At 41.5% G+C, this 18,260-nt stretch overlaps 1 protein-coding gene across 8 annotated transcripts in view; it reads left to right on the top strand.

Moving 5' to 3' along the window:
• The window catches only part of dtd1 (D-aminoacyl-tRNA deacylase 1), a 52,033-nt gene that overhangs the window by 11,780 nt on the left and 21,993 nt on the right, over positions 1 to 18,260 (top strand). For 3 of the 8 annotated variants that reach the window (XM_061907675.1, XM_061907660.1, XM_061907715.1), the window contains exons 4-5: positions 8,313 to 8,410; positions 12,655 to 12,828. In XM_061907675.1, the coding sequence (XP_061763659.1) occupies positions 8,313 to 8,410; positions 12,655 to 12,810 (254 nt within the window). In that variant the 3' untranslated portion in view covers positions 12,811 to 12,828. Of the gene's footprint in view, positions 1 to 8,312; positions 8,411 to 12,654; positions 12,829 to 14,635; positions 14,909 to 18,260 lie in introns of those variants that run through there. The other 5 variants (XM_061907706.1, XM_061907697.1, XM_061907682.1 and 2 more) reach the window with 4 other exon arrangements.

The following is an 18,260-nucleotide window of genomic DNA, read 5'->3' as shown; positions in this document are numbered from 1 at the left end:
TGACTGCCAGCAGCTCTCGGTTCCCAATGTCATAGTTCCTTTCCGCTGGTGACAGGCGTTTGGAGAAGAAAGCGCAGGGGTGCAGCCTCTGATCGACAGTGGAACGCTGGGACAAAACAGCCCCTACACCGGTGTCAGAAGCATCTACCTCAACAAAAAATTGGAGATCAAGATTACAGTGAACTAATACAGGAGCAGAGGTGAAAAGGGATTTAAGGTGCCGAAAGGCTTGATCCGCCTCAGAGGACCACTCAAAAGGAACCTTGGAGGAAGTTAGTCTATTAAGCGGCTGCGCAATCTTACTGAAATTCCTAATAAAACGTCTGTAAAAGTTAGCGAACCCGAGGAACTGTTGCAACAGTTTTCTGGAAGTCGGAATTGGCCAGTCTACCACTGCTTGGACCTTAGCTGGGTCTGGTTTAACCTGCCCCTTTTCTACAATCAGCCCCAAAAATGACACAGTGGGAGAATGAAACGTGCACTTTTGGGGCTTAACATACAATCGGTTCTCTAACAGTCTCTGCAAAACCAGATGAACATGTTGGCGGTGTGTTTCGATGGAGCGTGAAAAGATAAGTATGTCATCTAAATAAACTACTACAAATCGACCTATCATGTCGCGGAGAACGTCGTTGATCAAACACTGAAAAACACCGGGAGCATTAGTGAGCCCAAACGGCATGACGCAATATTCAAAGTGGCCTAATGGGGTGTTAAAAGCAGTCTTCCATTCGTCACCCTGACGAATGCGCACAAGGTGATACGCGTTGCGTAGGTCCAGCTTGGTAAAAACTACCGCCCCATGCAGAGGTGTGAAAGAAGATTCTAGCAGTGGAAGAGGGTATTTGTTCTTAATAGTAATCTTATTTAGCGCTCGATAGTCAATACATGGTCGCAGCCCTCCATCCTTCTACGGGAGCGGAAGAAGGACGAATGTGTCCGGCGGCGAGTGAAGAGGAGATATATTCCTCCATAGCAAGCTGTTCGGGACGTGAAATATTGAACAACCTTGACGAAGGTAGCGTAGACCCTGGAAGGAGGTCAATGGCACAATCATATGGGCGGTGGGGGGGTAGGGCTGTCGCCCGGTCTTTAAAAAACACCTCCCTAAGTGAATGATACTCCTCAGGGATTAGTGATAAATCAGGGGGTTGCGGACTGGACGGAATGACTGGCTTAATAGGAGACGCAGCGGAACGCAGACAGTGACTATGACAAAATATACTCCAGTTCATAATCTTGAGTGTAGTCCAATCTATGCTCGGACTGTGACGTTGCAACCAAGGAAGACCAAGAACTGCGGGAGCCGAGCGAGACGGCATAATAAAAAAACTAACCTTCTCACGGTGGTTTCCCGAAATAAGGAGAGATGTGTCGAGTGTTTGATGCGTAATATTAGCCAGGTGACGCCCGTCAAGTGAGCTAACCGTCTTTACACGTTCGATACCCACAGCAGGAATTTTTAATGACTTAACAAGATCACAGTCAATAATGTTCTCATCTGCCCCTGAGTCAATAAGTGCCTTGATAGGGCATGATCCCCCCACCCAAAACAGAGTACCTTCTACTTGAAGTCTTCCCATCTGCTGGGGAGGTGCAGACGTAGCTGCCGGGGCAGGCGGCGAAGATGGTAATCTTGGCAGCGGAAGATCTCTGGTGGAAGCAGGACGGTCTTTGATAGGGCGCGCAGGGCAGTGAATGCGGAAGTGGTCCGCAGCTCCGCAATACAAGCATAGCCTCAGTCTTATCCTTCGACTCCTCTCCTCTGATGACAGGCGGTTGCCACTCAACTTCATGGGTATTGCGCCCTCTGGCCCCTCCTCCGGGGAACTGTAATCAAGAGGCGGAAGCGATCCCCCCTGAGGTTTGGACTGAGGTAGTAGAGGGCTGGTCGGTGACTGCCACCTGGTGGACGGAGGATCCCTCTCCTTTTGGGCTTGACGTTCTCGTAGGCGGTTGTCCAAGCGGATGGAAAGCGAGATGAGCTCTTCAAGGGTCTGGGTCTCGTCACGGGCCGCCAGCTCGTCATGGATGCGGGGGCTGAGACTAGCCAGGAAAATTCCCCGCAATGCTCTCTCCTCCCAGCCGCTCTCTGCTGCCAGGATCCGGAAGGAGATAGAGTGGTCGGCTACGGAGGAAATCCCCTGTCGAAGCGCGAGGAGGCGGCTGCCTGCCTCTCGTTCCCTCACCGGATGGTCAAACACACTGCACAGCTCAGCAGAGAACAGGGTTAGACTAGAGCGAAGTTCTGGTTTGCTCTCACATACCTCCATAGCCCAGCGTGCTGCTCTTCCGGCCAGTAGGCTGAGTATATAGGCCACTCGGGCGGGATCAGATGAATATGAGTGAGGCTGCTGTGCAAATACTAAAGAGCACTGGTACAAAAAGAGTCTGCATTTACCAAAGTCCCCTTCATACCTAGATGGGTGTGGTATGCTGGGTTCCCGGGCACAAAAACTCGGTGTCGAGACGTCGGGGGAACCGAGGTTTGCTGCTGCCGGTTGAACTACCTCCGGGTTTTGTAGCGGATGAGGGACAAGCATGCGGGTGTGCATCTCCCGCACCAGTGCTGTCAGTTCGGCCAGACTTTGATCATGTTGACTTATTTGCTGGCCATGAGCCCTGAAGGCCCGTCGAACTGGATCTTCGTCTGCGGGTTCCATCTTGACTTGGCGATTCTGTCACGGTTTGATATTACAAGTGTGGCGAGGAACCCAAGGATGCAGACACACGAAAGGTGAGTAAAACAGTCTTTACTCAGTAGAATGTACTCACAACTAAGGGTGCTCCAAAAAGGAGAGAACTAAGGACGACGAAGGAAGAAGGTAAACTCAAAAAGGGCTTCGTGGCAAAAACAACAAAAGTTATCCAATCTAAACTAAAACTTGGGCTAGAGTTTGCAAGACGTGCAACTACAAACTAAGACACAGGCTGGATGGCACCAGGAGCAGTCAGGAACAAGCGTAGCAAAATGCAGGAGAGGTCTCGGAGTGAAGCCACAGGGTTGAATCGCCAAGTGCCATCCAGCTGCCAAATTGCAGGTTAAATATCCTCAATCAAAATTAGAAACAGCTGTGCACGTCTCGCAGCTCCACCCACGAGAGAGACGGGAACTGCAGGGGAAAGAGAACTGGAGTGAGGTCACAAGGTCAACTGCACCAACAAAGGAAACTGAATACAAACCACTAGGTGGCAGCAGGTGGTGACACCACCAGCAGAAAAGGTTAAAAAATTAAACTCCACCAGGTTGTTGTGCTTTATTTTTAGTTTGTTGTTGTTTCCTGTGTGTAGTACTTTAGTTCTTGTCTTGCGCTGTTATTTTGGTGACCCTTCCTGTTTTGTGGGCGTTCCCCTGTAGCAGCTTCACGCCTTCCTTTGAGTGCTATTACCTGCACCTGATTTATTTTTGCAATCAAGACTATTTAAATTGTGCGTACGCTATCCTTCTTGGTGGGGACATCGTTGATTGTCATGTCATGTACGGATGTGCTTTGTGGAGGCCGTCTCTGCTCCACACGCTGTAAGTTTTTGCTGTCGTCCAGAATTCTGTTTTTGTTGACTTTGTAGCCAGTTCAGTTTTACTTTTGTTTTACATAGCTATCCCTATGCTTCAGTGCCTTTTCCTAGCGGGACTTGCCTTTTGTTAATTTTTGGTTTAAGCGTTGCATGCCTTTTTTACCGGCACGCTGCCTGCCGCTGTGCTCTGCATTTGGGATCACGACAAACCATCCTCGACGCGTTCCGAATTCTTCAAAAAAATGAGCTACCTGCTGCCATCTACTGATATGGAGTATTTTGAGATTACCCTGCCAAGATCTACACAGCACAGGCACTTGACAACGGCACATTATTATGATTATGTATTTTTAGACCAATTAAGTGAAATTGCGGCTTCACGGTGGCAGAGGGGTTAGTGCGTCTGCCTCACAATACGAAGTTCCTGCAGTCCTGGGTTTAAATCCAGGCTCGGGATCTTTCTGTGTGGAGTTTGCATGTTCTCCCCGTGAATGCGTGGGTTCCCTCCGGGTACTCCGGCTTCCTCCCACCTCCAAAGACATGCACCTGGGGATAGGTTGATTGGCAACACTAAATTGGCCCTAGTGTGTGAATGTGAGTGTGAATGTTGTCTGTCTATCTGTGTTGGCCCTGCGATGAGGTGGCGACTTGTCCAGGGTGTACCATGCCTTCCGCCCGATTGTAGCTGAGATAGGCGCCAGCGCCCCCCGCGACCCCGAAAGGGATTAAGCGGTAGAAAATGGATGGATGGATAAGTGAAATTGCATAATTTCCCACGGCACACTAGTGTGCCGAGTCACAGTGGTTGAAAATCATCGGGTTAAGGTGTTAGTCAAGTGCAAAAACATTACTTGGATCAACTCTGTTGTCCCGCATGTTACTGCATTTAGAACAGTTTTGGGAAGTTGGTGTGGATGATTAGCAGAGGTAGGTAGAGTAGACAGAACTTGTACTCAAGTAAGAGTACTGTTACTTTAGAGATGTATTACTCAAGTAAAAGTAAGGAGTAGTCACCCAAATATTTACTTGAGTAAAAGTAAAAAGTTTGTTTTGAAAAAAACTGATCAAGTACTGAGTAACTGATGAGTAACCTGTTCGTTTAATGATGACGGCAGCAAGTAATGCACAAAAACATAAAAAAAGCAATGAACAAATTGCGGGCCAGGAATATCTCTTAAGCAACTAAAACAATAATATATATTAAATAATATATATTTGGTTTTACACTGTATTGAAAAAAAAAATCGAAAATGAATTTTATCTTTGCAACCTCATGATACTATTGGCTAAGTTTTATATTCATAAATGTAAGTTTCTCAATACCCGACCTGTTTTTTGTGCTTTTAAAAAAAGATTTAGAACTCTACATTAAAACACTCTATCCCTAACAACCAAAAAGCTGTGAAAACGATGATGCTGTGTTACAAATTTAAATGATTTACTGAGATTGAGTGAGCCTATGGCTTTGCACTTTGCTTATTTTATATATATATATATTTTTTTTTGCACTCTCTTTTAGTTATTTAGAATTTACAACCCCCTAGCGCTCTTTTGTACAGTTTTTATACTGTTTTGTACTGTTTTTATACTTACTTTGATTATTTTTTTCAACTGTTTGTAAATGTTGAAATTTATAAATAAAGGTTTATTAAAAAAATGTGCAGTTAATCCTGTGACTGTCTGGCTCTGTTTGATTGGTGAAACGGAGTTAAACGTCACCAGTGACTGCATCTTATTGGTGAAATGCAGGCATGTGATAGATCCTACTTTGAAGGTCTGTCTGACGAACCAAAAAAAACAAAGTGTGCATTAACAGATCGATAAAAATCAGTAGCGAGTAGCGAGCTGAATGTAGATAAATGGAGTGGAGTAAAAGTAGCGTTTCTTCTATATAAATATACTCAACTAAAAGTAAAAGTATGTTGCATTAAAACTACTCTTAGAAGTACAATTTATCACAAAAGTTACTCAAGTAGATGTAACGGAGTAAATGTAGCGCGTTACTACCCACCTATGATGATTAGTACTATTACGCTGACACGGAACTGGGTCTGCACACCAGGGAAGTGTCAGAGAAATCACCTTGGCTCACCCTGGACCTATAATTAGCTCCGCCCTCAAAAAGAGGAAACATGATGATGCAGCAATATTTTAGTCCGGCCCACCGTTAGTATGCAGACCGTGTCATTAATCTCACTGGCCCAATGAAGAACTTTTAGGCTGTTCTCATACGGCATCCATTCTAAATGTGTCAGGGCTGTACAGGAACTTATAAAATGTTGCTTCAGTCGTACTGCTTTTATCGTGATGAACCAGGGGTTCCCAAACATTTTAAACAGAAATACGACGATACATTTTTCTATTGAATTTGCTAAAAAGCAATCCAATGTAGGTCAGTAGGTGTTAAGCCACGGGTGTTCAAAGTGTGGCAACTGAGCCTGCGACATATATACAATAAAAAATGTGCAAAAACCCAAAATGTGTTCTAGCACTGGACAATTAATAACATTTAAATTTCGATTATAGCTTCTCACAATCATATTAATATTTTAATCAAAAAAGAGAATAATGGGCGGTGCAACATGCATATCAATTCCTGAGCTTGTAACGGAGAAAAGGATGAGTGAGCGTAAGAGTGGAAAAAATAACCACGTCTACTAGAAGTAGAGATGACCGATAATATTGGACCGCCGATATTATCGTCCGATAAATGCTTTAAGATGCAATATCGGGAATTATCGGTATCTGTTTCGAAAAGTAAAATGAATGACTTTTTAAAACGCCGCTGTACGGAGTGGTACACGGACGTAGGGAGAAGTACAGCGCAGTCGCGTTTCCCAGTCATACTTGCCAACCCTATACTTGCCAGCCATACTTGCCAACCCTTTTTGCGAATGCAAAAAAGTGACGGCTCCCGGAGTTTTATCCGGCGTCATATGGAAATATATGTAGTGTTCATCGTGTGAAGCAATGCAAATTAAACAATTAAAAATTAAATAATAATAACTGTTTGAATTGGTCCAGGTTATCGGGGACTGTTATTACTGATGGACAGGTGTCGTGACTGCACCCAGGCACGTAAGAAAACCCTCGTCTCCATGGCAACGTCTCTGTTGCTTTCACTCATTTGCCACTTTTTCACTAACGCAGGGGAAGGCAAACCAGTACGTTGAAAACACATTTTGGACCCAAATAAAACAACGCTGTCAAGCGCCATTTATATAAAACTTGCGGGCCGCACTAATATTAAACTTTCATATTAAGGTGGGGTATGTAAAATAACATCTCGCCGTCCGCAATTGGCCCGTTGGCCGCGTGTCTTAGACCCCTGATCTACGGCTTTTCACACACACAAGTGAATGCAAGCCATACTTGATCAACAGCCATACAGGTTACACTTAGGGTGCCTGTATAAACAACTTTAACACTGTTACAAATATGCGCCACACTGTGAACCCACACCAAACAAGAATGACGAACACATTTCGGGAGAACATCTACGCTGTAAGACAACATAAACACAACAGAACAAATACACAGAACCCCCTTGCAGCACCAACTCTTCCGGGACGCTACAATATACAGCCCCCGATACCCCTTTATCTCCTCCACCTCAACCTCCTCATGCTCTCTCAGGGAGAGCATGTCCCAAATTCCAAGCTGCTGTTTTGAAGCATGTTTAAACAAATAATGCACTTTGTGACTTCAATAATAAATATGGCAGTGCCATGTCAGCATTTTCTTTCCATAACTTCCATCCATCCATCATCTTCCGCTTATCCGAGGTCGGGTCGCGGGGGCAGCAGCCTAAGCAGGGAAGCCCAGACTTCCCTATCTCCAGCCACTTCGTCTAGCTCTTCCCGGGGGATCCCGAGGCGTTCCCAGGCCAGCCGGGAGACATAGTCTTCCCAGCGTGTCCTGGGTCTTCCCCGTGGCCTCCTACCGGTTGGACGTGCCCTAAACACCTCCCTAGGGAGGCGTTCGGGTGGCATCCTGACCAGATGCCCGAACCACCTCATCTGGCTCCTCTCGATGTGGAGGAGCAGCGGCTTTACGTTGAGTTGATTTATTTTGGAAAACCTTGTTACATTGTTTAATGCATCCAGCAGGGAATCACAACAAAATTAGGCACAATAATATGTTAATTCCACGACAGTATGAATCGGTACCGGTTGATATCGGAATCGGTAATTAAGAGTTGGACAATATCGCAATATTGAATATTGGCAAAAAAGCCATTATGGGACATCTCTATCTAGAAGTTTCGGATTTCACCATGGTTGCTACTTTTTATTTGACACGCGCTAGTATGCGTAATCCATAATCACGAAACTCGACAAAGTGTTACCGTAACTGCGGACCGAATCCGATCTTATACAGAACACCAAAGCCGTGGGGTGGTTTGGCATATTTCGTGTCTGACGTGGGGAGCTCCTGTCCTGCAGCTTCCCAATGTCCGGAAGCTCAGTGTGTGACAATTTGATTGCAAGGTTGACATGAATCGGACATATTCAAATCTGAGATTTTTTTGAATCAACTATTCTAAGACACCTCTAAAAATATTTGTAACATCTTATTATACATCTCATTAAAAATAAAACATTTTTAGAATATACTGAGAGCAAAAAAATAAAAAATGTTGCAGGGGTTCACTCTTTGGACACACTTCATTAAGACTTAGACCATATTGCCTCATTGGATGAAAAGTTGTTAGTTGTCATTTAATTGGACAAAATATTGGATTAACAACTGGTCACTTCCCACCGCATGATTAAATATTTGTTGTGTGTTTTCAGATGGAAGGTTTGGGGCCTCCATGCAAGTACACATTCAGAATGATGGCCCTGTTACCATTGAAGTTGTTTCACCGACTGCTTCTGCAGACCCCAGACAGGTACTGTCAACTATTGATCTGTGTATTTTTGTCGATTTGGATGGATATATCTGCCAGATTAACCGGTGTGTCAGTTGTCGTCATTACCACATTTTTTTCCTCTGCTCGGTGGTAATATACAGTACATACTTTTATTTTGTACAACCTTTGTTACTACTCATGGTTTAATTTGCTGTTATTCAGAAGGAGAAGTTATTCATACTGACTCGTGTTGCTAATATGTCATCTATAACTATATCTTAGTAACTCTACATTGACTAAATAGAAATATACATACAGTATTTGCTCTGGTTGCAGCTTTTATTTACAGCAGGGGTGTCAAACTCATTTTAGATGGGGGGCCACATGGAGAAAAATCTACTCCCAAGTGGGCCAGAATGGTAAAATCACGGAACAATAATTTAAAAACAAAGACAAGTTCAGAATGTTTTATTTGTTTAAAAATAGAACAAGCACATTCTGAAAATGTACAAATCATAATATTGTTGTTGTTTTTTTACACTTACATGTTGCGGTTGATAGTATTCTGTCTTTATTTGTTGTTATTTATTCTTTCTGAATACATTTTATGATAATGTTCATTAGTCAACTCATTGGTGTTTTTAATTTTCAATCTATCACAATAAAAAAATAATCTAAAAATCAAATTACAGGATGCTATTTATGTACCGTATTTTTCGGACTATAAATCACACTTTTTTTCATAGTTTGGCCAGGGGTGCGACATATACTCCGGAGCGACTTATGTGTGAAATTATTAACAAATTACCGTAAAATATCAAATAAAATTATTTATCTCATTAGCGCCCGATTGTAGCTGAGATAGGCGCCAGCGCCCCCCGCAACCCCAAAAGGGAATAAGCGGTAGAAAATGGATGGATGGATGGATGGATGGATGGATAGCGGAAGAGACAAAGAAAATGTTACAAATCGTCACACACACGTCAGCAATCGTCACATACACCTCAACCAATTAGAATTCGGCAGGGGAGGGTCATGGCTGAAATGCATTGTGGGTCATTGATTGCTAACTGCTATATGCTACTATTGTAGCTATTAAAATGGTACTATTCATCATTGGCGGTAACTTATAAAAACTGAGAAGGGCTGAAAAAAAATGGCACCGAAAAGGAAATCATGTACTGCAGATTACAAGCTGGACGTAGTGAAATATGCAGCAGAAAACGACAAGAGGAAGCGGCTCATACCTTTGGAGTTGGCAGAGTTGTTTTGGAAGCGAAATCAAGGAAGAAGATTTCATGGGATTTATCGACTAGGAGTGACAGATTGTTTGGTAAACGTATAACATGTTCTATATGTTATAGTTATTTGAATGACTCTTACCATAATATGTTACGTTAACATACCAGGCACCTTCTCAGTTGGTTATTTATGCGTCATATAACGTACACTTATTCAGCCTGTTATTCACTATTCTTTATTTATTTTAAATTGCCTTTCAAATGTCTATTCTTGGTGTTGGATTTTATCAAATAAATTTCCCCCAAAAATGCGACTTATACTCCAGTGCGACGTATATATGTTTTTTTTCCTTATTTATTATGGATTTTCGGCCGGTGTGACGTATACTCCGGAGCGACTTATAATCCGAAAAATACGGTAGTTTGCTCATTTTCCTCTACTAGTGCACTAACATCATGTGGTTTATTTTGTTTTACATATGTAGCATCTTCTACAAAGATTCAAAGAATTGCTCTTGTGACATCTAGTGGACACATTTAGAACCGCAGTTTCTTTCATTCAAAAATTTTGGCTCATTTTTTTAAACTCGAATAAAACAACAATATACAACAATTCTTCCCAAAAAAACATGAGAAATATAATCTTAGAGAAAAATTGTATTTAAAACATTTGTACGCACGTACAACACTTAAGACGTTCAGTCTATCTGTATGTGGAATTAAATTATGGAATGGATTAAGCAAAGCAATCCAACAATGTACTAATATGATCTTCTTCAAGAAACTCTTTAAACTTAAAGTGTTTACAAAGTACAAAGAAGAAGAACCATGATAAACATTCTGAATTTATTTCATTTATCCATCATTCATTCTCAAAATAATCTTACTTATCTCATCATATGAAATGCAACTTACTTTACCAAGTATTATTTATTTATTTTTATCGTCATTACTTATTGAGTATATTGTGAATAAATTGAGAACAAGAAGTAAACAAAAGTTTTAGCAACTGTTATGTAAAAGAAAAGGGGTAGGATTAAATAAGCTCTGCTTCTTCCTACTCCTTTTCAAACATGTTGCAAAAAGAAACTGGAAATTGTTGTATGCTTGCATGTTCTACGTAAACTTAAACTCAACTCCACTCAAAAAACATGTACGCAAGCCTGATCCGGCCCACGGCCCATATGTTTGATACCGCTGATTTACATAGATAAATCCATGTCTTTAATATTTCATCAAAAACCTTGACATGTGTGTGAATAAAATCTACCTAATGTCCTTACGTTTGGATACTCAACCTACTTTGGCGGCTTTTTCTGTGGTGGGCTTGGTTTGCATGCCCAAAAGAAAGGATGTTAAGCAGTCCTTAGAATTTTAATCTTGTCCAACTGAAGCCAAGCATTAGGGATAAAGAGCCAGTTTGGCACAGAATGATCAACGTAGTTCCCTTCTCCCATGAATCGGAATCAAGCGGCCATCCTACAAAAGTATAGAATGAAATTACCGTATTTTCCGGAGTATAAGTCGCTCCGGAGCATAAGTCGCACCTGCCGAAAATGCACAATAAAGAAGAAAAAAAAACATATATAAGTCGCACTGGACTATAAGTCGCATTTTTGGGGGAAATTTATTTGATAAAACCCAACACCAAGACTATGGTGTTGGGTCGCGAGAACATCCGTACCGTTACATAACATAAACACAAAAAAACAAATACCCAGAACCCCTTGCAGCAATAACTCTTTCGGGACGCTACAATATACACCCCCCTGACCCCCAACTCCGTCCACCTAAACCTCCTCATGTTCTCTCAGGGAAAGCAAATCCCAAATTCCAACCTGCTGTTTTGAGGCATGTTAAAAAAAATAATGCACTTTGTGACTTCAATAATAAATATGGCAGTGCCATGGTGGCATTTTTTTTCCATACTTGAGTTGATTTATTTTGGAAAACCTTGTTACATTGTTTAATGCATCCAGCGGGGCATCACAACAAAATTAGGCATAATAATGTGTTTATTCCACGACTGTCTATATCAGTATCGGTTGATATCCATCCATCCATCCATTTTCTACCGCTTATTCCCTTTCGGGGTCGCGGGGGGCGCTGGCGCCTATCTCAGCTACAATCGGGCGGAAGGTAGGGTACACCCTGGACAAGTCGCCACCTCATCGCAGGTATCGGAATCGGTAATTAAGAGTTGGACAGTATCGATAATCGGCAAAAAAGCCATTATCGGACATCTCTAGTTAAAATTGTGTATTTCTTGAAGACAAATATCTCCATTTTCAGATTCACATAAAAAAACTAGCAGCATTTATGTCACTCCGTGTTACAGGTCGGTGATATTGTGCACTTGCCTCAATTAGATGATGATAATTTATCCTACCTTTTCTTGTATTTCCTCGGATCAAGTTATGTAGAATAGCGCTGTCGTTTTCATCAAAGTTTAGCAACTAAAGTAACTTGTGCTTACTGGTCTATGATGACAAAACAGTCCTGTATAAAATGTTGTGGAAAAACAATATTTATTTTATAGACATCAGAGCAAGTGGGAAGGCATGAAACGAGAAGGAATGACACAGGTGGCTCCAGGCTTTGGCACAATAGCGCAAAGCAAAGAGGAGGGCCCTGGCAGAGAGCATGAACTAAAAGTGACGTTTAATTTCACTTTTCTTTTCACCTTCCTTTTCTTTGATGCACTGCCATCACAAGAATCTGCCTTATGTTTGGAATACAAAATGAGGGCAAAAAAGTTAATTAAAAAGAAGGTGTGTGTGTGGCAATATAACTAGTTATTTTCTTTTTGTAAACTTAAGATCATTTTTGGGAGCTTGCATGTAACCATTGGGTGTCACTAGAGAAATGCGCTATATAAATATAATTCACTTCACTTCACCATAAAACGTCACTTGTATTTGTGACAAGATGTAAGCTGGGTTTGAGCCTCTTAAGTTTGACCTTATAAAAAAACAGAAGCATTATTTGTCATTTAATTAAAGGAACATGAAAAAAACCATAACAGATACACTTTTTTCTTAGCTGTCCAAGCAGGATAAGCAGCAGCAGAGGAAGGAGAAGACACGCTCTAAGGGCCCCTCAGAGTCGGCGAGGGAGAGGGGTGCCCTGCGTTCCCGACATGACACCAATGCCAGTAGTGGTGCGGAGGGTGATGTGTCTTCAGAGAGAGAGACCTAATCAACCTGGCTGGGTGAGGTAAGAATAAGCACAAAAATCTGCAAGTGTTGACAAAGGCAGTGTTTCTGCATGTCAGTCATCAATGTAATTGTGTTAAATACATCCTCAACAAAAAGCATTTTCAAATATATAGTTGTTTATATGCAAATTCCAAAACCAGTGAAGTTGGCACGTTGTGTAAATGGTAAAAAAACAACAGAATACAATAATTTGCAAATCTTTTTCAACCTAAATTCAATTGTATAGACTGCAAAGACAAGATAATTAACGTTCGAACTGGTAAAACTTTGTTATTTTTGCAGATATTAGCTCATTTGGAATTTGATGCCTGCAACTTGTTTCAAAAGAGCTGGCACAAGTGGCAAAAAGACTGAGAAACTCATTAAACTCTTATTTGGAACATCCCACAGGTGAACAAGCTAATTGGGAGCCGGTGGGTGCCGTGATTGGGTATAAAAGCAGCTTCCATGAAATGCTCAGTCATTCACAAACAAGGACGGGGTGAGGGTCACCACTTTGTGAACAAATGCGTGAGCAAATTGTATAACAGTTTAAGAACAACGTTTCTCAACGAGCTATTGCAAGGAATTTAGGGAATTCACCATCTACTGTCCGTGATATCATCAAGAGGTATGGAGAATCTGGAGAAATCCCTGCAAGGCCTAAAACCCAACATTGAATGCCCGTGACCTTCGATTCCTCAGGCGGTACTGCATCAAAAACCGACATTAGTGTGTAAAGGATATCACCACATGGGCTCAGGAAAACTTCAGAAAACCACTGTCAGTAACTACAGTCCGTCGCTACATCTGTAAGTGCAAGTTAAAACTCTACTTTGCAAAGCGAAAGCCATTCATCAATAACACCTAAAAACGCCTGTTCTGGGGTCTGACGAGTCAACATTTCAAATTGATTTTGGAAACTGTGGATGTCGTGTCCTCTGGACCAAAATTTTAGGCGCAAAGTTCAAAAGCTAGCACATGTGATGGAATGGGGGTGCATTAGTGCCCAAGGCATGGGTAACTTACACGTCTGTGAAGGCACCATTAATGCTGAATAGTCCATACAGGTTTTGGACCAACATATGTTGCCATCCAAGCAACGTTGTCATGGTCACCCCTGCTTATTTCAGTAAGACAATGCCAAGCCACATTCTGCACGTGTTACAACGGCGTTGCTTTGTAGTAAAAGACTGCGGGTACTAGACTGACCTGCCTGTAGTCCAAACCTGTCACCCATTGAAAATATGTGGCGCAATATGATACCTAAAACACCACAACGGGGACCCGGGACTTAAGCTGTACATCAAGCAAGAATGGGAAAGAATTCCACCTGAAAAACTTAAAAATTGGTCTATTCAATTCCCAAACGTTTACTGAATGTTGTTAAAAGGAAAGGCCATGTAACACAGTGGTAAAAATGCCCCTGTGCCAACTTTTTTGCAAAGTGTTGCTGCCATTAAATTCCAAGTTAATGATTATTTCCATAAGAAAACTAAGTTTCTCAGTTGGATAAATAAATATCTTGTCTTTGCAATGTATTCAATTGAATATAAGCTGAAAATGATTTACAAATATATTGTATTGTGTTTTTTATTTACCATTTACACAACGTGCCAACTTCACTGGTTTTGGGTTTTGTAGGTTACAATCAGAAAAGGGTTCAAGCCACCTCTATATCAGTTAGCTTCGACAAAATAGTGTTTGAGTCTATTAGTCCTTCACTAGGGATGAAGCAGTGTGGCACTGAACAGGCTATGATTATTATGAGACAGATTATGTTTTACAGATCTTCTAGCCGCTTTCTGACACTCACTTTCTTACAGTCTCTTCCAGATGCACTTTTTTTGTGGGCGGTCTTATTTACGTGGCTCACCTTCGACGGCGTCTTCTCCCCGTCATCTTTGTTGTAGCGGTGTAGCATGCGAGGATGGGAGTGGAAGAAGTGTCAAAAGATGGAGCTAACTGTTTTAATGACATTCCGACTTTACTTCAATCAACAACGGTGCAGCATCTCCTCATCCGGAAACAACAACACCGGAATTATGTCCCGTGGAAAACCGTCCGACCAAAACTCTAATAAACTCACCACACCAGTATGTTTTAGCACTTTGATAACGACTTTACTGACAGATATAACTAAGAAATGTACATTAATTTATATTAGAAATGGCAACAGCGGAGGATGAATGTCCCATAACAAAAAGATAGAGAAAAAGAAGAAGCTTACTGACTACGGGGTCGGCACGGACTACGAAGGCCGACCCGTGCAATTTTTCAGGATTTATGCAGATCTCAAATACAGATCAGCAGGTACCAGAAGGTAAGAAAAGTTGCTTTCGCATAATATAACAAAATAAAACGGCAAATAATATGTCTTCCCTTATACACACACCATAATAATACTCCTATGTTGAAGCACAGTACGATCCATCAAGCGGTGTGGCTTCATAGCTTGCCAGTCATACTAGCGCTGTGTGTAATGTTCTATATTTTCAATGGAACATATACAATTTTGGTTTTGTTTACTTGAGTCATTTTGCCATCATATAGCAGTCTACATGCATCTCTTGTTCGGCTGCCATCTACTGGTCACACTTATCATTACACCATGTACCAAATAAAATACCTTCGAGGTCAGTAAGCAAAACCAGAATTATTCCGTACATTAGGGCGCACTGTCGATTTTGAGGGGAAAAAAGGATTTTAAGTGCGCCTTATAGTCCGTAAAATACGGTAGGCATTATTTTCAATGACTGGCTTTCCACTCGTGTCAAATAAATACAACAAAAATAGTGAAAGAAAAATACAACTAACTATAAAGCTGACTGAGTGGGAGCCCCGGGCTTGTTTCTTTGTAATGAGATGCAGATGGAAATCCGCCTTTGGCTACAATCTGTCAGATTTATATTTCATATGTTCATTAATGTGCATTGTATCATGTCACAAATTATAACAAATGGCAACTTCCTATGAGAACTTTCATTGTACATCTATAAACAAGCTCATTGGTGTGTCTATCGGGACAGGTAAAAAACACTTATCAGATTAAATAAATAAATAAATGGGTTGTACTTGTATAGCGCTTTTCTACCTTCAAGGTACTCAAAGCGCTTTGACACTACTTCCACATTTACCCATTCACACACACATTCACACACTGATGGAGGGAGCTGCCATGCAAGGCGCCAACCAGCACCCATCAGGAGCAAGGGTGAAGTGTCTTGCTCAGGACACAACGGACGTGACGAAGTTGGTACTAGGTGGGATTTGAACCAGGGACCCTCGGGTTGCGCACGGCTACTCTCCCACTGCGCCACGCCGTCCCCGAACATCATTAGAACATCTCTACTCTATATAGTCTGCGATGAGGTGGCGACTTGTCCAGGGTATATGCCGACTTCCACCCGAGTGCAGCTGGAATAGACTACGGCAAGCCGCCGCGACCCCAAAAGGGTACAAGCGGTAGAAAATGGATGGATGGATGGATACTCTATATAGTGTGACACTATATTGCCCTGAGAGCTAGTGTCCTCTGGAGTGGACATGCAAAACAAGATTTTTCTCAGAAATGTGTAACTCGGACAAGTGAAAGTTTCACTGCAAAATAGATAGCTCTTAGAAGGAAATATCATATTAATGTGACATGGTGCAGACATATTCCAAAGATTGTTTTTAATATAAACAAGAAACCAACAGCCTGATCATGTTTATCTCTGATTGGACACATCTGTCATAGAATAAGCTGCCTGTTGGGTGGCGTCGCTCGGTTGGTGGAGTGGCCATGCCAGCAACTTAAGGGTTCCAGGTTCGATCCATGCTTCCGCCATCTTTGTCACTGCCATTGTGTCCTCGAGCAAGATACTATACCCACCTGCTCCCAGTGCCACACTGCAAAAAGCCAGTGTTCAAAAACAAGAAAACAAAACACAAAAATGAAGGGTATTTTGCTTGAACGAAGCAAAATTATCTGCCAATAGAACAAGAACATTTGACTTGTCAAGACTTTCCAAAACAAGTAAAATTAGCTAACATCAGTGAACCCAAAAATACCTTAAAATAAGTATATTCTCAATAAAAAAAAGTTCACTTTTCTTGGTAAGAAAAAAAATATGAGACCTTTTTGCTCAATATTTTGAAAAATAATCCTAAATTAAGTAAATGCTACTACCATTATCTTGACATAATGATATGCGCTCGGCATTACATTTCTTGAAACCAGCAAACTTATACTAAAAATTAATTTATTGTTTTTAATGGAAATGCAACAAGACAACCGCTTGTTACTGTCGGGGTCTCCTAGCCGCTCGGGCAAATCATATTGTCTAAAAATGCATTTTTCCATCGATAACAGGACATTATCGCGCCAAGTGCGTGCTCTTTCATTCAATTAGTGCGCACATATACAGCCTGGCTAACATATACAGCCCGGCTAAAATGTTTTAATTGCAATTTTGAGGAATTTATCTGAATGTGCATGAACTATTTCTGTTCAAAATAGTTTGAAATGTCACATGTTAAATGTTTAAATATTAACTGTCAGTTTACTGTACTGTGGCAACTGTACTACTATATGAGTATGTGTTTTCTATTGTTTCATTGAAAATAAAACAGCAAAGTCCATTTGGCTGTCATCTGTTTTAATTATGAGACACGATTGTGTCAAAGTCAAAATTATTTTTTTCATGCTTGAAATAAGAAAGTATTACTTTAAAAAAAGCTGTTTTATACTTGTGAGTGTTGATGACACAACTTTGAAACAGTTGATATTTTAGTTTCAAGAATGGTTTACTCAATATAGGTCATCAAATCTCAGCAACAAGCTGTAATATCTTACTGAGATCATTTAGGACCAAAACCTTTAAAACAAGTAAAACACTCTAACATAAAATCTGCTTAGTGAGAAGAATTATCTTATCAGACAGAAAATAAGCAAATATCACCCTTATTTGAGATATTTATTCTTACTTAGATTTCTGTTTTTGCAGTGCACCCACACTGGTTTCACCGCAAAAACTGAAATCTAAGTATGATTAAATATGTCAAATAAGGGTGATTTTTGCTTATTTTCTTACTGATAAGATAATTCTTCTCACTAAGCAGATTTTATATTACAGTGTTTTACTTGTTTTAAGCGTTTTGGTACTAAATTTGGAGGCGGTATGGCGTAGTGGGTTAAGCGGCCGTGCCAGAAAACTGAGGGTTGCAGGTTCGCTCCCCGCCTTTTGACATCCAAATCCCTGCCGTTGTGTCCTTGGGCAGGACACTTCACCCTTGCCCCCGGTGCCGCTCACACTGGTGAATAAACGACGAATGAATGATATGTGGTGGGCGGAGGGGCCAAAGGCGCAAACTGGCAGCCTCGCTTCCGGAAGTCAGTCTACCCCAGGGCAGCTGTGGCTACAAATGTAGCTTACCACCACCATGGGTGAATGAATGATGGGTTCCCAC

Source organism: Nerophis ophidion, linkage group LG01, assembly GCF_033978795.1.
Source record: "Nerophis ophidion isolate RoL-2023_Sa linkage group LG01, RoL_Noph_v1.0, whole genome shotgun sequence".
NCBI classification, from domain to species: domain Eukaryota; kingdom Metazoa; phylum Chordata; class Actinopteri; order Syngnathiformes; family Syngnathidae; genus Nerophis; species Nerophis ophidion.
The sequence above is the reverse complement of the archived record's forward strand: the minus strand, read 5'-3'. Positions and strand labels throughout refer to the sequence as shown.